Source organism: Paroedura picta, chromosome 16 (assembly GCF_049243985.1).
Source record: "Paroedura picta isolate Pp20150507F chromosome 16, Ppicta_v3.0, whole genome shotgun sequence".
NCBI lineage: Eukaryota > Metazoa > Chordata > Lepidosauria > Squamata > Gekkonidae > Paroedura > Paroedura picta.
The window spans coordinates 5,843,606-5,863,737 of NC_135384.1; the positions used below are offsets into that span (position 1 = coordinate 5,843,606).

The 20,132-nt window shown below is 49.2% G+C and overlaps 1 protein-coding gene across 2 annotated transcripts; it reads right to left on the minus strand.

The window, feature by feature from the left end:
* Positions 1 to 190: 190 nt before the first annotated feature.
* MMP25 (matrix metallopeptidase 25) lies at positions 191 to 16,809 on the minus strand. Of its 2 annotated transcripts, none has more exons than XM_077314587.1 (10): positions 16,760 to 16,809; positions 7,967 to 8,099; positions 6,763 to 6,907; positions 5,549 to 5,844; positions 5,268 to 5,441; positions 4,788 to 4,890; positions 4,013 to 4,095; positions 3,544 to 3,696; positions 2,530 to 2,790; positions 191 to 1,740 (listed from the first exon to the last, which is right to left on the minus strand). In XM_077314587.1, exons 2-10 carry the CDS (start codon positions 8,055 to 8,057, stop codon positions 1,493 to 1,495), a joined length of 1,554 nt encoding a protein of 517 aa, XP_077170702.1. In that variant the 5' UTR covers positions 8,058 to 8,099; positions 16,760 to 16,809; the 3' UTR covers positions 191 to 1,492. The 2 variants fall into 2 exon arrangements, with proteins under 2 accessions (XP_077170702.1, XP_077170701.1); XM_077314586.1 differs by lacking the exon at positions 16,760 to 16,809 and adding an exon at positions 15,181 to 15,298.
* Positions 16,810 to 20,132: the final 3,323 nt, after the last annotated feature.

Genomic DNA, 20,132 nt, shown 5'->3' on the forward strand with positions numbered 1-20,132 from the left:
TTTTTCTCAAGTCAGAAATGTTCTGTCCTTAGAAAGAAGGTGAGGGAGAAGTAAACAAGACCAAATCACTAAGTTTTCTCTCCTTATTACTAGCAAGACTTGGGTTCAAAAGGAGGACGGCCTATGTCTTGCTGCTCCCTGAGGAGGAAAACCTGGATTCAGGCTGAACAAAGTGAGTCCAGGGCCACTGTTAAGACCAATGACATTTTATTAAAGGAGAACAATAAAATCAGAGTCCAGTAGCACCTTTAAGACCAACAAAGATTTATTTGAAGATTTCATGTGCAAGCGCACTAATTCAGACACTTCCTCAGGCTGTACCCTCTCAGGCTGCAGGTGAATATTACTTAATAGCAAAACCAAACCTCCATAGAATCATGGAGTTGGAAGGGGCCAGACAGGCCATTTTGGTCCAACCCCCTGCTCAATGCCGGATCAGCCAAAAGCATCCATGAGAAGGAGCTGTCCAGCCACTGCTTGAAGACTGCCAGTTAGGGAGAGCTCATTCAGCCCCGCCTCTTGTCCCAAGGACCTTCTAGCTGGTGTGTGATTCGGCTTCATCATGCCTCAGTATGCTCTTTCTTTTTCTTCTTCCTAAGATCCCAAATGTGTGGGAAAGAGCTAACAGGGAAGAGTGGTTTATATCTGTGAGTGATGCCAAAAAGATGGAGTTTTGATCCCCCTACCCCCCGCACTGCAGAATTTTTCTTTGCTGTTGTTGTTAGTTGCGAAATCACGTCCGAAGCATCGCGACCCCATGGACAATGATCCTCCAGGCCTTCCTGTCCTCTACCATTCCCCAGAGTTCTAGAAATTATTAAATCCGTTGAGCACAGCAATCTTGTAGGGTTGGAAAGGGTTTTTTTTTTGTTTGTTTCTTGTTTTCTCCACAATTTGTGGGGCCCTGGCCCAAGCCAAGTGTCGCGTCCTGGTGCCCTGGAGCACAGCCACGGAATTCCTTGCTGAATGCAAAACTGACCCACGCACAAAACTGTCTCACACCCATTCCTCACACTGTGCAAAGTGATCCTTCCCTGAGCTGTAGGCAGAACGTCAGACTCCTTAATGGCCTTTTAGCGGATGGAGTTTCTGAATGCAGCGATGGCCACAGGCACTGGGTTTGATTGATTTCTGGCAGGGCCGCAGCTTTTTCCATCTCGGGAATGGAAATGGAGTTGAGAGGGAAGGAGATAATGGATTAGTCGCCGGCATCTGGAAGCAGTTCGATCTCGCTTGACCCCAGAAGTTTTGGCAGCGCAGTTTCAAAACCGAGGACGTTGTGCCATCATGAATTCAGCTGCAGACTCCCATAAATTCGACGGGCTGTGATTCAGTCCGAACCTCAACCAAAGACCTGGCGAAAGAGTTCCATTTTCCAGGCTTTGCAGAATTCTGACAATTGATAAAAAGGCGGTGGGGTGGCAGGTATGTGCACAGTTTATGAAATTCAATTGAATATGTAAAGTGCATCGGTTCGGAGGCTGGTGAAGGGTCAGCACAGGACCCAGAGCAAAGCCAGGATCCAAGCCGAGAGGGGGGCTAGTTTCACGGCGGACCCCTGGCAGATGCACATCCCCTTGTCTCCACCCGTTCCGTGCCGGGGTGCTGGGGGGGAGGACGTGGGGGCCCCCTGGCAATACATCCAGTCCCGGGGAATCGAGCGGGGGTAGCCGGTGTCTGACTGCACGTTGCCGCCAGAAAAACTCCAGTACTGGGTCCCCTTGAAGAAATACGTGTTGCCTGCAAAGGAGGACATAATAATAATGACAATATAATGTATATAAAACAATAAATAGCGGTAATAATAACACACACACACATATATATATTATATCTCTATCTCTATCTCTATCTCTATCTCTATCTCTATCTCTATCTCTATCTCTATCTCTATCTCTATATATCTATATCTATATCTATATCTATATCTATATCTATGTCTGTCTGTCTGTCTGTCTGTCTGTCTGTCTGTCTGTCTGTCTGTCTATCTATCTATCTATCTATCTATCTAATCTATATCTCCTAACAACCAAATTATTTCAAAGCCAGCTTGGTGTAGTGGTTAAGAGCAGCGGCTTCTAATCTGGTGAGCTGGGTTCTGTTTCCCACTCGTCCACATGCAGCTAGCTGGGTGACCTTGGGCTAGTCACAGTCCTGTTGGTGCTGGTCTCACAGACCAGTTCATTCAGAGCTCTCTCAGCCCTCCCTACCTCGCAGGGTGTCTGTTGAGGGGAGAGGAAGGGAAGGCAACCGTAAGCCGCTTTGAGACTCCTTTGGGCAGTGACCCGCGGGGTATAAAAACCAACTCTCCTAATTTCTTAGTGGGCAGGCATTGCACGTATCAGTATGGTGAAAGTTTGGCTGATGTTGTGAGCAGGGAGGCCAGAATTGCTTCTAAGTGAACCACGAGGAAAGGTGGGATATAAATGATTTGAGACATGAGCAAATAATCTCATTCTGCATGCCACCAAAAGGCAAGAAACTTTGTTCCAGACTCTCTGCGGGGGCTACGTTCCTTCTCAAACCTACCGTCATTCCAGCGTGTGACGTCGTCCAGATCTGTGGGTACCCCTTCCCAAAGACTGACAGACTTCGGGTACCCGGTTTCCACGTTTCCCAACTTATCGTCGTAGCGCCAGTACCTGTCGTTTTCTAAGAGGTACGTCTTGCCGTTGTGAGGCCAGACAAACACGGCACCCACAACGGTGTGAGGAGGAAGGCCAAGATCCGAGACCGGGCGAGGGTAGCCTGGATTTACCCGAGTCTCGTGGAAAACCCAATAGTATGATCCTGAAAAAAAGAGTGCTGAGTAAAGATCTCGGAGAAAACCTAGCAGCAGGCTCACGTAAATCAAGGGTAGTCCACCTGTGGTCCTCCAGGTGTCCATTTGCTGGCAGGGGCTCACGGGAATTGTAGCCCATTGACATCTGGAGGACCACAGGTTGACTACCCCTGGCGTAAATGGCTAACGTCAAGAACGGGTTCAGGTGGGCACCCATGTTGTTCTAAGGCAGCAGAACACAGTTCGAATCCAGGGGCACCTTTAAGGCCAACGAAGTTTTATTCAAGGGATAAGCTAGGCTTTCTCAACCAGGGTTTTATGAAGGGTATCCCAAATGGGTGGGAGTTAATTAGTTTATATATATATATATATATATATATATATATATATATATATATATAAATTAATTATATATATATATATATATATATATATATATATATATATATATATATATATATATATATATATATATATATATAAATTTGTTAAACATTTATCGGGTGATAGGACCGTATACGGTCATGCCGATCCCCACCATGGCCAATGGAAGGGAGGGGGAAGGGGAAGGGGACTCAGGTGGGCATGTCCCCAGCTCTGCTTCCCAACCATATTCGGCACAATCGAGACACTTCTGGGGTTTCTTGATGCCTGAAGAATGTTTCAGGGGTTCCTCAATGGCAAAAAAGTTGAGAAAGGCTGTTCCATCTTTCCAAAGGGGCCTCCAGTCCCGTCGCTCACCACCCCCCTGCTGCACTCACCTATGAAGAAGACAATCTGGCTGTCGTTGAAGCGTTCATACACGGCGTTGATGGCCTCAAAGTTCTGTGGGAGACCGTTCCAGAACCGCAGCGTCTGCGCCGGCTCCAGAGAAACCAGGTTGCGGCTCGGCTGCATCCTCCAGAAATGTTTTTCTGCGAAAAGGAGGGCGGTGCCGTTAATGTGGTAAGAAGCCCAAACATCTGCCCCATCCCTTCTAAACCCACAACTCTGAAACCTTTCTAAAGATTATTACCAAAGATAAGTAGTCCCTTTCCTCCCTGTGCCTGGTCGGTTTCCTTGGTTTCTGAGAGTCTGGAAATGGTGTGTGTGGGGGGAAGGATCCAAATTCCCAGGCTGGGGGACTGGCAGCCCTAGAGTCCCCCCTTGCCACAGGCTGCCAGCAGGCCATGAAGTCTGGGTTAGGGTTAGGGTTAGGGTTGCCTACCCTTCTGGGAAAAGGATTCTTACGCTTGAAGAAGAACATCTCTCCACGGATGTTGGCGATGGCATCGAAATGAGCCTTGCAGCGGTCATGTGTTGGCGGGTGTGTGCTGGAAGGAAGAGGAGAAAATGCGGAGGGCTTGTTTTGGTTCACTAGGAAGCTCTGAAACCCCCACGTGGGTCCTCAAGCCCCAGTTATACACCAGGATGGGGACGTAGTTTTGTTTTCCAGACCTCCTCATAAGAACTCTGCCAGCTGGGCTTCGAGAACCCCAGAAGTGGTGTGATGGTGCAGAATATGGTTGGGAAGCAGAGCTGTGGACATGCCCAACTAGGGCCCCTCCCCTTCCCACCTCCTCCAGGCCCATCATTGGCCATTTGGGGAGGCCAGGTGGGACCCTATATGGTCATATCACCCAACGTTGAACAAATTTTAAAAATATATTAAAAATTAACTCCCAACCATTCAGGAAACCCTTCTAGGGCCATCAAGAAACTCCAGGGTTTCACAAAACCTGCTCTACATGATCACCGTAGCCCTCCCAATACTTTTGAGACCTGCCTCCTCGTAATCTGCGGCCCTAAACTGAGCTTGTGCACAAATCCAGCTCTGCTTAACCAGATGTTTTGATCCTGGACCAATTCGCTATGAATTGGTCCAGGATCAGCTTTCTTCGCTTGGAATGGTCTGGTCTGGATCATGCTCCAGTTCCGGCTCATCACCTGCCGGTCGGCCCAGCAAGCATCAAGGGAGGGACAAGTTAGGACAGTGATCACCTAACACAGGGAAGACCACACTCACTGTTGTGTAGGCTTGTACGGCGGCAGGTCAGGGATAAGGGGCACCGTAGGGACTGGTAATGCGGGGCTGTCATTATCCGGGCGAGAACCGAAGTGGCGCTTCCCTGCAGGGGAAGGAGCATGTCAAAAGACAAACAGCAGCCCAGCCTGACCCAACCCAGAAGGAAATAAACCAGTAATACTATATGTCTGTGTGGAAGACTGAAAGAGCCAGCGAGATGAAGACTGGCCCTTTCTCTTGGGCTGGTCAACGTGTTTTATTTTTTGTTTCCGTTTCTGTGACAGAAAAAGCTTTGACTGCTGAAGACAGAAATGGAATAATGAAAAAGGAAAGTAGAAAGCCTGGATTAAAAGAAGGACAGAGGAACAAAGCTGCCAATGAGGGAAGGAGGAAAAAAGGCTATGTCAGAGAGAAAGAAGGAAGGTGCCAACAGCAGCTACCAAAAATCCCTTCTTTCCTGGGGGTCCATGGACCACTCACCATAGAGTTGTTCGATCCCCATGGCGTCGTCTAGAGGGAGCCGGTACTTGTGGGGTAGTCCGACAGGGCCTTGGTAATAAGGGATCATGATAGACTCCTGGGCCGAGGAGTGTGCCAGCCCCAAGGCATGACCAAACTCATGCACAGCTACGGCAAAGAGATCTGTGCCCCTGCCTGACCGCAGGAGAGAGAGAGAGAGAGAGAGAAAATGTTACCTGTGGCTCCTTTCTTCCCCAAGCCCGCTGTGCTCCCCCAGAGACGTTCTGTGGCTCTGAGCAAACCTGGTGCTACATTCTCTGGGTCATAGATCCACGTCTCTTCATCATCAAAATGTGTGTCGCCAGAAATGGGGTGTTCCCCAGGGAAGAAGGCGTGGGCCAGGGTGCCCCCGGGTCCGTCAAAGGGGTACCCGTCTTCGTGGTAGGAGCGGCTGAAGTCCACCAGGATGTCCGCATCTTCAGAGTGCACCTCCCGAAAAGTCAAGGCTGAGTTGTTGCTCCAGGCCCGAAAAGCGTAGAAAAGAAGGTTCCGGATGTGGTCGTGGGGCAAGTTGGAGGCGAGGGGGAAGGAACGAATGCTGCAACCAAAAGAAGGAAGAAGAAGAAGAGTTGGTTCTTATATGCCGTTTTTCTCTTCCAGAAGGAGTCTCAAAGCGGCTTACAGTCGCCTTCCCTTCCTCTCCCCACAACAGACACCCTGTGAGGTGGGTGAGGCTGAGGGAGCCCTGATATTACTGAAGAAGAAGAGTTTGTTCTTATATGCTGCTTTTCTCTACCCGAAGGAGTCTCAAAGCGGCCTACGTTTGCCTTCCATATTCTCTCCCCATAACAGACACCCTGTGAGAGGAGGTGGGGGCTGAGAGGGCCCTGATATCACTGCTCGGTCAGAACAGCTTTATCAGTGTTCTGGTGAGCCCAAGGTCACCCAGCTGGCTACATGTGGGGGAGCAGGGAATCACACCCAGCTCGCCCTATTAGAAGTCTGCACTCCTAAGAACTACACCAAGCTGGAATAACGGAGATGAAGGGCATTAGTGACAATATTGTATAAGAGCGTTTTGACACGATGAGGAAAATCATCGGACCAATAAGATGGGAAATGCAACAGAATGAGATCAGCCGGTTACTGTAAGGGAAAACAGGAATCTGAATAAAAAAGAAAATATTGAAAGGCTAGGAAATTCAGCGCAATGAGGAGGATGTCAACCACAGGAGGACACAATGTACCAAGAGAAAAACTGATGTTAGGAAAGCCAAAAGATTGGGAAACATTTAGAGCAGGGGTAGTCAACCTGTGGTCCTCCAGATGTTCACAGACTACAATTCCCATGAGCCCCTGCCAGCGTTCGCTGGCAGGGGCTCATGGGAATTGTAGTCCGTGAACATCTGGAGGACCACAGGTTGACTACCCCTGATTTAGAGCAAGGAGACAGCTCACGGCTTTATCCCCCTGACCTTTACTCACTGGATGAAGGGGGCGGATAGGGCTGACTTACCGCCAGGTCAGGTCCTTTTTTTTCCAGACAGTGTCGCTGAGAGCATAACGCCTTCTCCTGCGCCGACGACGCATCAGCTCTGAAGTCCCAATGATGTCTGGAAGGGAGCAACGAGGCCGGTTCATCATTTCCAACGTCTGTGAGTCTGCAAAGGAGATGAAACTCAGAGACTGATCGGGGGAACTGAGCATCCAAGCCAGGGGTAGTCAAACTACGGCCCTCCAGATGTCCATGGACTACAATTCCCAGGAGCCCCTGCCAGCAACAACTCCTGGGAATTGTAGTCCATGGACATCTGGAGGGCCGCAGTTTGACTACCCCTGATCCAAGCTATTTCGGCCTCTTCCCACACCTGGCCGGATGAACCGCTGTTTCTGGGGAAGGGGTAGGGCCTTCTGAAGGTAGGTTGAGTGCACAATAAAGTGGCTAAAATTAGGGATGCCAGCCTCCAGGTGGGACCTGGGGAGCAGAGAACCTAAAAAGGCAAAGAAAACCACACCTTTTGTAGGGTGTATTTATGGAGCTCGAATATATAAAAGTATTTAAAAACAATAGAAACAGCAGGGAGTGACACTGTTTCGATGGGTCACACATTGAGTTAGTTTTAGCCTCCCATCCAAGGACCTAACGCATTTTGACCTAAACAGGTCAATATTAAGCACGTTCAATTGTTTTAAAACACACAGATATACATAAAATATGTTTGCAAAACATCTTTCAGTTACCAGGGTGGTAAAGCAACATCTATGTTCAAATCGAGGCCCCTTGCATGCCCACTGGACGTTAAAAGCTATGAATTAGGAATTTTCAAACCTTCAATAACCTTCCCTGGTTTTAATCATAACCCACTGTGTGTGTTTTTGAGCTCATAAGGGCCAAGAACCAAACTCAGTTCTTGGTAGTGCAAAGGGGCCATCAAGTCCTCCGAAGGGTTTTCTAACCTAGAGAAGCACACCCTGGACTTCCTTGGACGTCCTTCCCACCCAAATCCTAACCAGAACTGCCACCAGTTCAGGGGTAGAGCCAGCAATCTGAAACGCTTAAAAGGGAAGCTAGTTCCTTCATGATTACGGCTTCACAAATATTCTGTCGGATGCAGGAAAAAAATGTGGCTCTACTGTATCTGAATGACCTAACCCATCTACTTCCCCGTCGCTTCCCTCAGAGAACATGGCTACCCAGCGACCCCTTCGGACGAGCATACCCAGGTTCCCGGTCTGAGGCAGTCCTGCAAATCTTTGCATGGTTCGGATCGCGTCCGCCAGTTCTTCCTGTGTTTGGAGACGGGCGGCCATGGGGTCTGGCGGGGGAAGGTAGCCATAGCGGGTCAGCCATTCCTGTCAGAACATAAGCGTCAGTGGGTTTGTTAGCGAGAAGATGGACCCGCACACACTGGCAGGGGATCTGAGCCTTCGACGGCCACAGAAGGAGGAGACATTCGAGAGGAGCTGTTTTCCTCAGTAGGGAAATGAGGGTAATTTAATCTCCCTAGTTTCTGCCCTGTCATGAAATTACTCAAGGTGCAAGGAGTCTGAAAGGAAAGAGAAAAAATATCTTTATTTCAGTGGCAAGGAGGGGGATATCTAAGGTGACCACCCCTGGCCCACCACCCTGTACCAGAATTCCAAACATCTCCGTAAGGTTGCCAACTTCCAGGTGGGGCCTCAAGACCTCCTGGAATTACAGCTGGTTGCCAGGCCACAGAAATCAGTCGCCTAGAGACAATGACAGCTTGGCCGGGGTAACATCCTGCTGAGGTCTCTCTCCTCCGCAAACCCTACCTTTCCAAGTTTCCATCCCCCAAAGAGAGCCAGTTTGGTGTAGTGGTTAGGAGTGCGGACTTCTAATCTGGCATGCCAGGTTCAATTCTGCGCTCCCCCACAAGCAACCAGCTGGGTGACCTTGGGCTCACCACAGCACTGATAAAACTGTTATGACTGAGCAGTGATATCAGGGCTCTCTCAGCCTCACCCACCCCACAGGGTGTCTGTTGTGGGGAGAGGAAAGGGAAGGTGACTGTAAGCCGCTTTGAGCCTCCTTTGGGTAGGGAAAAGCGGCATATAAGAACCAACTCTTCTTCTCCTTCTTCTTCTTCAAATCTCTGGGTATTTGCCAATTCAGAGCTGGCACCCCCTGTAGCAGTGCTTCTGAAACACGGGGGCCTGGCCATGCTGCGTTTAATGATCGTGTGGGGAATGAAGGAAGAAAGACCTTTAAGGGCTGTGGTCCCTGAATACAGGTTGGAGCGATGGAGGAGGCAGAAACAGGAGCATCTATCACCTGATGGTCCCGCCTTGCCATGCCATGTAGAATGGGCCATACTCCATAAGCAAGGTAATACATGAACATGTATTACTTTTGTGATCACAGAGGAGAGAAAACATGGGCATGTATTTGTAGAGGGAAGTATTTCTACTGTATTTGTCTCCCAGCCTTCTTGTACAGGGGAATGCCAGTGTCCCTTTCGAGTTTTGCAGGTTTTTCAGTTATTTTGCGGTGATGTGTGAGGGGAAAGAGGAACATGTAACTGAGCTGAAACAGGGTCCTTTGTGAAGGCTGAAAAAGCTAGATCTACAAAGCCAAGACTCTGAAGGTCGGTTTGCATGCTAGGGCAACCATACACACAAATAAGGTGTTCCCCACAAAAACCACAAACAGAAGAGGGGTGACTCACTAGCCTGGCAAGGGTGAAATACCACATATGCAAACAAACCCCACAAAAATAGGAAACGGAGCTCAAAATCACCTGCTTTCGAGAGGAAGTCTAACCGTTACACGGGCAAGGAAGCACTGCAAGAGAACGGAGCCATCCGGAAGCAATTTGGAGCCCAAGTTGCAGCAAATCTTATAACATTTATCTATTTAAAACACTTGCCTCCTGCTCTTTTCGATTATAATTCCTGAGGTGGCCTACCGGTAGGAGACAGTGTCATTCCAGATGAATACAATAAAAACTCTCGCCAGAACATCCACCCAGAGCAACACAACAAGCAATAAAAACAGCAGCAAAAAACCGACAGAAACAAACAGCAGGGGGAAAAAAGTTTTCTACTGTGATCCTAAGCAGAATTTATACTTTTCTGGGGCTTTCATGGACTTAGGAGGGTGTAACTCTGTTTAGGATCACACAGCTAGTGTCAGAAAGCAAAATCAGCATAGAAATCTGATGTGCAAAACAGGACATGGAATGAAGAAAAAGAGGAAGGAGAGCCCATAGATTCAGACTTCTTCCAGCCACCCCCAACCCCCAGCTGTGCAAATATAAGTGTTTTCTGCCAAGATAATTAAAAAACAAAACAAAACCAGAACAAGACCAGCAGTTTCCCAGCAGGCGCAGGCCAGACCTTGAATTTTTTGGGAAATTTTCTGGTAGCCCAGGGACCATTGGTGGCCCAGACCAGGCAGCTACTAGCAGTGCCCCAAGAGGTCACTGGGTTCGAAATGGTGCTGCGGTGATGCTGACAATGGGTGTGGAGACCCCACAGTGATTTTGGCCTTGCCTCTGCCCAGGCCTAGTTGTGCAGGGCCTGTTGGCTTCAGAGTGGTTTTAGCATCTTGATCCACCCGCTTCCTGGCACTGACGTGGGATGGGAGGGAAACTCCTGGAGATTTGGGGCTGGTGCGTGGGGAGGAAAGGGATCTCAGGGAGGGACAGTGCTAGAGTTCAACACATCTATTTTCTTCAACTTATCTATTTTCTCCAGGGGAATTGATCTCTGAAGTCTGGAGACGAGGGCCTAACTGGAGGCTGGCCTGTCTACTTGCTGGTGGGAAGAGAAGAGCAGCTTTGCCTACCCTGCTTTTTACTACCCAAAGGAGTCTCAAAGGGGCTTACATTTGCCTTCCCTTTCCTCTCCCCCCAACAGCCACCCTGTGAGGTGGGTGAGGCTGAGAGAGCTCTGAGAGAATAGGGTTTGGCTCAAGGTCACCCAGAGGGCTGCATCTAGAGAAGGAGCGGGGAGTCAAACTCAGTTCTCCAGATTAGAGGCTGCCCCTCCTTACCATTACACCAAGCTGGCAGGCGGCACGGTATAGCAATCAGAGAGCTGGGTTATGACTGGGGAGAATTGGGTTCGGCCATAAAACTCCCTGGGCATAGTCAAAGCAGTCACACTGACTCTCTGCCAGCCTGATTCTATTCCCTGGGACATTGCGAGGGATTTTCCAGTGAAGGCAGTATGGTATAACAATACGACGAACCATGCCTTAGTTAGAAGTTCACTTCGCAAGGCGTGATGGGGCGTGGCCGAAATGTAATTTTCCTTTCCTGGATTGCTGAAGCTTTTAGTCAGGGTAAACCTGATGATTTCCTGCCATAACACAATCTGTTCTCACACACACACACACAAAGGTCATTCCTGGTCTTTCGTGCAGCAATTGGACAGAGAGCTCCCAGGCTGATCCCGCATTGGTCAGACCCCATCTGGAGTCCTGTGTGCAGTTCTGGAGGCCTCACTTGGAGAAAACTGGATATGGAGAAAATTGAGATGGTTCAGAGGAGGGTGACGAGAATGATCCAGGGCCTGGGGACCAAGCCCTAGGAGGAATGTCTGAGGGATGTGGGAATGTCCAGCCCAGGGGAGAGGAGGTTGAGAGGGGATGGGGATGGCTCTTTTCAAGCATTTGAAAGGTTGTCACTTAGAGGAGGGCAGGGAGAGGTTCCTGTTGGCAGCAGAGGACAGGACCCAAAGGAATGGGTTTAAACTACACCGAGAATGATACTGGCTAGATATCAGGGGGGAAATTCACTGTCAGTCTTCAAGCAGCAGCTGGACAGATACTTATCCTGGATGCTTTAGGCTGATCCTGCATTGAGCAGGAGGTTAGACTAGATTTTAGTTATATTTATTACATTTATATACCACCCTCCCCTGCGGCTCAGGGCCGTTTACAGTGAAATTCATGCTGTTGTTAGGTGCGAAGCCGTGTCTGACCCATCGCGACCCAGTGAAATGCATGATATAATACATAGAACGTAACCATTATAACATTATATCATAATTGAGAACATGTAATATTTCTAACAGTAAAGCTCATAACAACAGAACGTTTAACATTTAACGTTTAATTGTAACTTTCTGATTTTGCAGCTCGCTGCTTTGTGTTTTCCAGCGCTGCAGTTTGACAGGATGCAGTTGTTGGTGGTGGGGGGATCTCTGGGCTCTGATTGGTGGTACTGTTTCGTCAGCCCCAACCAAAATCTTGGTGGAAGAGCTTCATTTTGCAGGCCCTGCGGAACTGTTTTAGTTCATCTCTCCTGGCCCGTGTGGCCCCTTCCAACTCTAGGATTCTATGACTTCATATGCCCCTGGTGGGGCTACGCAGGGGTAGTCAAACTGCGGCCCTCCAGATGTCCATGGACTACAATTTCCATGAGCCCCTGCCAGCATTTGCTGGCAGGGGCTCAAGGGAATTGTAGTCCATGGACATCTGGAGGGCCGCAGTTTGACTACCCCTGGGCTACAGTGGAGGCCATGTTGCGAGCCTCAGCTCGAAGGGGAAAGCTCCCAGCAACATCCTCTCAAGGGGAGGCCCAGTTCATTGCAGCCCCTTACCATGTTCAAAGCCTCCTTTGTTCCAGCCCTTGGAGGCATCAGTGGAATCCAAGAGCCGCCCCCTGCTTTCTCTGGACCCCCATGACCTCCCCACAACAACCCTCTTTGCCTCCGTTTCCGGGATGGTCGTTCTCCCTCAGTCCTATATATATATATATATATGTGTGTGTGTGTGTGTGTGTGTGTGTGTATTATACAAGTTCACACCCTTCTGCTGTTCCCAATGCGTGGGCAGGATGAGCACCCATCTATTTTAGAAAGGCCAAAAGATGCGAGTGGAAATTATTTTCCAGAGGAAGAATGACAGGAATAACAAAAAATCTTCTGCTCTGAGAGAGAGTTGTCCGGCTAGACCTTGAGGTCTATAGTTGAGAGGATTCTTCCCCCCACCCCCAACGGAGGGGGGGGCACAGGAAGCCAAATGCCGGGAGGACAGAATAGTTTCCCTGCCAGTGTTTTATCAATCTTTTATCATAAAGGACTTTTTAAACATGCCAGGACCACTCTGAAATATTCATTGCATTCCGTCTCACTGAAAATGACTTTGAAAGAGCCGGTCAGTCTGTTACTGGAAAGAGGGAATTGATGCGGATGGAGAAAAGGAGCCATGAAAATGGAGGGGGGTCAGAGTACGCCCATCCATTTACTCTGACCGCAAGCGGCAAGAAGGTGAGCCGCAAAATTTAGTTGCTTGCTTGCTGCACAGCAGCAGATGGCTTAAGCAAGTGAGCCAAGCTGCGTATTATAGAAGGTGGGTTTCTGAATGCTGATGCGAGAGGGCAGCCCCTGGGGAAGGCTCCTTGTAGGGTAAGTGTAGGGAGAGCTGTGATTGACAGAACTGCGACTGGCCCAAGGCCCCAGCAAGCTTTATGTGGAGGAGAAGTGGGGAATCAAACCCGGTTCTTCAGATTAGAGTCCGCTACTCTTATCCCCTGACTGAGCAATCTTAAGAGTTCTCCAGAACGCTTCATCGGGTTAGATATTTACCTGATGGGAGTGTTCTTTAGAAGCTGAAAGTGTGTATAAAGAATGTTGATCCGATCTGTTTTTTTTTTTTTTTTTTTTACTCCATCTCACCTTCATAAATTATTCCATCGGTTTTGGTCTCAGACATCCTTTTTGGATTACACTAAAATCCTGAGGTGGTACCTTTGAGTGTCTCTCAGCATAGAAAGGTGCCTGCAAGTCCACTTCTTGGAAAGTTGGTTTGAGGAAGAGCATCGCTTGACTTGTTGCGGGGGTGGGGGTGGGAGGGTGGGGTCTTGTTCAAGGACCCTGGCAGGGCAAAGAGAAAAATGTAGCCGCTGGGGAACAGAAACCAATTCGAAGAAAGGGAACGCTCTCTTTCAGCTGCAGATAACCATCCTTGCCTTTATGAATTGGATTTATCAAGGAGCCGGCATCTGGCATGACGGGTGCTACGTGATCACTGCGGAAAAACTTACAGAGATGCAAGGAGCTATCAAAGTTTGGAGCTATCAGGCCTGCAAAAAGGATCTGTTCTACCAGGCATTTGGTTGAGCCCAGGATTGCACCTCTAACCGATGATATTGGGGCCCCTGCTTATTCCGCACTTAGATCATGAGCCCCCATCTGAAGCCAGGCTATACCCGTCATTATTGGTATTCCTAGTTCGGCAGGTGCCATTTAGGTGGTGTTTGAGACAGGGTGACTACAGTCATGTTAAGTGTTGTTTTTAAAGGTTTGTGTTAGGCTGTTTTTATATCCTGATGGGAGCTGCCCCACGACCATCTTGGAGAGGGGCAGCCTAAAAATCTCTTAAACAAAATCTTGGGCACTAACTATGCTTCTTAGAACAAAATTGGAGTCCAGTAGCACCTTCAATAAAGTTTAATTCAAGGTGTGAGCTTTGGTGTGCACACACACACTTCCTCAGACGATGTGCATGCACACGAAACCTCACACCTTGAATAAAACGTTTTGGGTTCTCAAAGGAGCCACTGGACTCCCATTTTGCTCTGCTACTTCAGACCAACACGGCGACCGACATGAATCAAGCTTCTTCATGAATCAAGACAGAGAATACACATCTGCATATACATCAAAGCCAAATGACAACCCACACACACACACCATCACACACCAGATTTGACCCTTGTATTCAGACAAATTTGCCCCAAATAAATAGATTTCTCCCCAGGCCTCAGAGGATTCAAAAAAGCAGCTAGAAAGTAGCACAAAAGCTATCCAATTATAAATCACAAGGACCGGATCCCTCCGCTCTCCTCTGGAGGGAACGGAGAAGCAGAATGGGAAGATATTTGTTTCCTTGGGTATAACCTGGGGGGTGGGGGGTGGGATCTGATGGAAAAGTAGGAGGAAGAGGCAATTTATCTCTAGGTGAAGGAGTGGGGGAGGAGGGAGGAAGCAGGCGTTAAAGGGATCAATTCTTTCCCAACTGCAGGCGGTTTGTAACACGAAACCCCCATGGAGACAGATCAATTCCCCTCTCTGACATCCTTTTGGGGAAAGAAACAAAAGATAGTTGCTATAAGCCTTCTGCTACCAGAGAAACTGGGATTATTACAACCTACCAGGCTTCCCTCTGTCCCTCCAGGAGTCTCTGACTGGTCCAGCTTTCCTGTCCACTTCTTTTACTCCCTTGCACCCCAATTCTCACTCAGGGGCTCCTGGCTCTGACTCACCCCCCTTGATCCCCAGTTTTTCTGCTAGAGAACCCCACTATCCCAGCTCCTCCCTCCCTCCCTTTCCTAACCCTAGATCTTCTCTCCTTTCCCAAGAAACTCAGGAGTCCCGGCTTCCAAACCCCTTTAGCCTGAATCAGTGGGTCCAACCTCCCATCCACCCCAAGCGCATTTCTTTCCCTGAGTCTTAAACTCACCACCCCCCTGCTGATCTTGAGGCCGCTGGGCGAACCCGCTGTGGTCCGGGGGATGCTCCAGAGAACAAGATAAGCTAAGATCTCCGGAGGCAGCAGCAGCAGCAGCATCTCGACAGGGCTAAATATCTCAGTGATGCCTCCGGCAGCAGCCTGCCCCCTATATAGCAGCTCCCCCTCCCTCCCCCTCTTCCTGCCTTACTTCTCTCTCTCTCTCTCTCTCTCTCTCTCTCTCTGCCCTCCAGCTGGGTAAATCCACAGCGTAACCCAGAAGCATTGGGGGAGAGGGATCTGTAGGGCGAAAGAGAAAGGGAAAGGGTGAGAATCCTGCCTTCCTAGAATGGGGGAGCTGGCCTAGTGGGGAGGAGGGGCAAAGTTGATAGCAAGCACCCATGTGAGGTTCGGCCCAGCACCAAAAGCCAACATCCAGGCTGCGCTCAGGCAGCTGCATTGGCTCCAGACTGAATTCCAGATCTGGTTCAAGGTTTTGGTATTAACCTTTAAGTCCTGGCTGACTATTCCCCCCCCCCCCCCAGTGTTGCACTCTGCCAGTTCCAACCGGCTGGTGTTCCCTGGCGCCCAAGATGTACCAGGGCCTTTTTGGTCCTGGCCCCAGGGCCACGGCCTTTTTGGTCCTGACCCCAGCCTGGTGGAAATGAGCTCCTGGATGATCTACTGCAGGGGTAGTCAACCTGTGGTCCTCCAGATGTTCATGGACTACAATTCCCATGAGCCCCTGCCAGCAAACGCTGGCAGGGGCTCATGGAAATTGTAGTCCATGAACATCTGGAGGACCACAGGTTATGACTACCCCTGATCTACTGTACAACACCTTACTGGCCCTCCTACCACAGAACCCCAGAAGAGATCCCCCATGGAACGAATAAGACCAAAGGGATTTAATATCTCAAGTAGACCACGCTGCTAATTGGGAATTCCTGTATTATCATTGTTATTGTTTTATGATTAATGTTTTAATGTATTTGTTGTGTTGTAAAATGCCCCGAGTAAGTATTTGGGAAAGGCAGCTGTAAAAATCCATAAACAAACAAACAAATGAATGAATGAATGAATGCCACACAAGATATTTTCTCAGGAAATAATTGTTGTTTAAGGTAAAGTGAAGCCGGGACACCTGGATACCCTCTGCAGCTGGGGGTGGGATGGGGGTGTGGGCTGGCCTGTCACCAAGCCAGCCCCTCCCTCCAAGTCTCTCTTCCCTGCAGCCTAATTAACCTGGCTTCCTTCGCAAAGGAAATTAACCTGCTTCCCCGAAACCTTTGATCATCCCCCTTCACCCACCTCCCTCCCAATTTTCCTCTTCACACTCGGTCGCCTCCTGGTGAGGCAGAGAGTAAGAGGAAGCGGCATTTCCCCTGGGGCTGCCGCCCCACACCCCACCGGCTGGGTTTTAGGCCCAGCTGAGGAATTCAGTCCAGGAGCTGAATTTCTGCACCAAATCCCTCAGGCCTCCAACAGTGAAGCCTGTGCCTTGGAACTATGCAAAAGGACCTTGGCATCTCAGCTGTCTGCCCCTGGGCACATCTTCCGCCTCTCCCCTTTCGGTTGCTTGTAACTTTACCTATGGAAGGACCCCACAGGCATGGGAGGAAGCGAGCTCTGGAACATCTGTCTGGAAGGGACCAATGCTCTTGAGTCACGAGGCCGGGATGAGGGTGTCTCAGTCTGCAATTCAGCATGGCATAAAAATATACCCTGCCTCAGGCCCCGGAGGACAAACCGAGGCAAGGCTCTCTTCCCCCCACAAAAAAATCTCAGGTCAAAGGCCAGATCTACACACCCAGCCAAAAGGAGAGGGCTGGCAGAGTGGGGGTGGAGTGGGCCATTTCAGACTATAAGGGGGCAATTGTCCATATTGAAAGCCCCCAGAAGGAGGAGGAGGAGGAGTTGGTTTTTATATGCTACTGAAAGTACAAAACCAGTTCTGAAATAAATAGACGGGCACCAAACTTGATAGAGTCGTGTTTTCTTGCAGGTAGATGTGGGGTTTTTTTTTTGGGGGGGGGGAGCATTCAAATACAGCATTCCCCTGCAGCCTGCAGTGGACCAGTCCGGTCTGCCAGACTGGTATTTGCTGGATGACGTCAACAGGCCTTTCATGTATTGCTCCTTGGCCTTGATTACTTTATGGCTTGGCATCCCTTGACTCACCAGATTGCTACCTGCCTTGCAAAGCTGGATTTTTTTCCTCCTTGAGTTGGCAGGGCATGGCTCACTCAAGCTGTCTGGCTGCCTGGGAGGGGGGGGATTATTAATTTTTGCTGCATCCTCCAGAAATGCATGCATCCCCTGCATGCATCCTCCAGAAATGAATGGCTTAACATCCGAAACAGAGTCACGATTGCATAAGCCACTGGTCGTAGGCTTGTTTTCCCGTGAAAGCCTTCTCCCAAGGATCATTTAGATGTAAAAACCAGATCGGAGCTCACCCTGGCTGCAAAAGGCTCCAACAGGGCTCAGCTGTTAGAGCATCACTGCTTCTCTGCACCGCCTGGTCTCTGCTCAGGCCTTCCTTGGAAGTGCTTTCTCCAAATGAGGTAACCCTGTTGTTAGTTAAGTTCCTTCCAGTAAAACCATCTACTTGAAACCTGAAAGCAACTGTTGAAAACAGGATACTGGGAGGACAACCGCAGCCGATTGCTTCATTACCTGACAAGTCATCTTGTGGCACAATGGCTGCTCCAGCGGCCGGTTTGAACGGCCAAGGAAACAGGTGGGTTTGAAGGCCTATTAAACACAACCCCTGGTTGCCATGGAAGCACGGAGGCCACGTGGATCTTTGAGGTGAGCGGATAGCGGAACCTCAAGAAATCAGTCGCTCCGACTCAGCAGTGGTATTTTGGGTACTTTGCCGTAGTGCGCAAGTGACCAAACAGTGGCTCTCCAGAGATCTGTGGACTACGATTCCCATAAGCCCCTGCCATCTGCGGGCAGGGGCTCGTGGGATTTGTAGTCCATGGACATCTGGAGAGCCAGTTTGGCCCCCCCTCCCATAGCAGAACATACAGAATGTGAATGCTCTGGACCCCCCCCCCCAATTGAGTGAAAACATAATCTTTATTCCAGTGGGTAGCCTTAAAGACCCCCACTAAGATTTCCATGGTCTAAAGCTTTTGAGGGTTACAGCTCCCTTCCTCAGAATATCTGATTTTTCAGGTTAGCTCAACATAACCTTCATTGCGCCACGAATCTCAAGAGCTGCTACCAGGATGGCTCAGTATCTGTCAGCTTCACAAGGCCGCAATCTTTTGGGCGTGACGTGCAGAGCCCTCTTTCCATAGGATGTGGATGCAAATCAACGTCTGCCGACCACGGAGGTGCTCAAGGCATGCTTTGCGGTAACCCCCTGCAACGTCGGACGCGCGAGGGGCTCTATATGACTGAATGTGGAACTGCTAGATTTTAAACATGCCACAGAGATGACAAGAGGAAAGCCCGTAACCCTGAAAACAAAGAAGGCTTTTGACCAAGCCCAAGAACTACCGGATCCTCAGCAGGCAATGATGTTACTTCCACCCCGTCGTGAGAATCTTGCCTTTCTGATTGCTGCCCATCAGGCTGCTGTCAAAAACAAAGGAGCAGAGCAGGCCGTTTTAATACAGCCAGCCAGTGACCCTAGGAGGAAGCAGAACATGGCGTATAATCCCATGGCCCGTATGTGTCTCCCAACGCCGCAGCACGTATTTCTTCTGGCAATATGCTCATCGATGTTCGGTCTTTCTTCCACGTCTTCTCCCTAGAGGAAGAGGAACGGGAAGCCTGGAGCTGTGCATATTGATCAAGCACATTTCAACGAGTGTGTTTAATACAGCTGCTCTGGTTAAAGCTTTACCGGGCGGAGCAAATGGATGGGAGGTCCAGGAAATGGAGAGGGGGCTCGTGTCTCCTTTAGGGGGCACTATGCCATAAGTCAAGCGTATCTCAAGTTTCCATAAATAACCCTCACCTGTTGTCATTGGAGACTTCCAGCCGGGACTCCTGGGTTCTGTCGGGCCCATGCATGGATGCATGCAAGAGACGGTGGCATTTTAATAATGCGCATTGTGGTTGCTTTTAAGTAACTCGTATAGTGAGATTTTTTAACAGTGCTCTTTTTTAAAACAAAGGTACAATAAAATCAGAGTCTAGTAGCACCTTTAAGACCAACAAAGATTTATTCAGGGCGTGAGCTTTCGAGGGCAAGCACTCACGCCCTGAATAAATCTTTGTTGGTCTTAAAGGTGCTGCTGGACTCTGAATTTATTGTGCTACTTCAGACCGACATGGCTACCCACTTGAATCTATCCCAATTAAAACAAAGGTGTGTGCGCCTTTGATGCATGTAACAATTGTGCAGATTATATAACTGTTTGATGACAATACATGGTGTGCAGAGGCAAAAAGCTGGTTAGAGTCCAAGGTGAGTGTGAGAAACACCCATACAGGGGAATTCTGGTGCGTTTAACTTGATTCTCCACTCCTGCTCCCCACGCAGCCAGCTGGGTGACCTTAGGCTAGCCCCATTTCTCTTAGAGCTGTTCTCACAGAGCAGTTCTCGCAAATGTCTCTTAGCCCCACCTCCCTCACAGGGCGTCTGTTGTGGGGTGAAGAAGGGAAAGGTGTTTGTAAGCTGCTCTAGGGCTCCTCTGGGTAGTGAAAGGCAGGGTTTTAAAAACCAGCGCTTCCTTTCTTCTTCAATAAAATGGCATAGCAATTGCCTGTCTCATGTAGCAGGTACATCTTCCCTAAAAGCCATTGAAGCAATAGATGGATTTCCCAGCATCCAGACTAGCGTATTCATTGTGATTGCACCGTGGAGTAGAGTTCCGTGTTTCTCACAGGCGTGTTTTGAAAAGTTTAAAGTGATATAATCTGGAAAACGCCCCTCCCTGTTGCTTCTGCCCATTCCCAGTTCGCAAATATCTTTTATTCTTAGTCCCCTTAATACATTGTTG

What these genes read in the sequence shown, in the direction of transcription:
- MMP25 (XM_077314586.1), bottom strand. Translation starts at nt 15,288, where the DNA reads ATGCTGCTGCTGCTGCTGCCTCCGGAGATCTTAGCTTATCTTGTTCTC. An exon ending in GCCTCAGACCGGGAACCTGG is followed by an intron (nt 6,908 to 7,966) that starts GTATGCTCGTCC and finishes TCTCCTTTGCAG; the next exon opens with ACTCACAGACGTTGGAAATG. An exon ending in CCGTACAAGCCTACACAACA is followed by an intron (nt 4,096 to 4,787) that starts GTGAGTGTGGTC and finishes TCTTCCTTCCAG; the next exon opens with CACACACCCGCCAACACATG.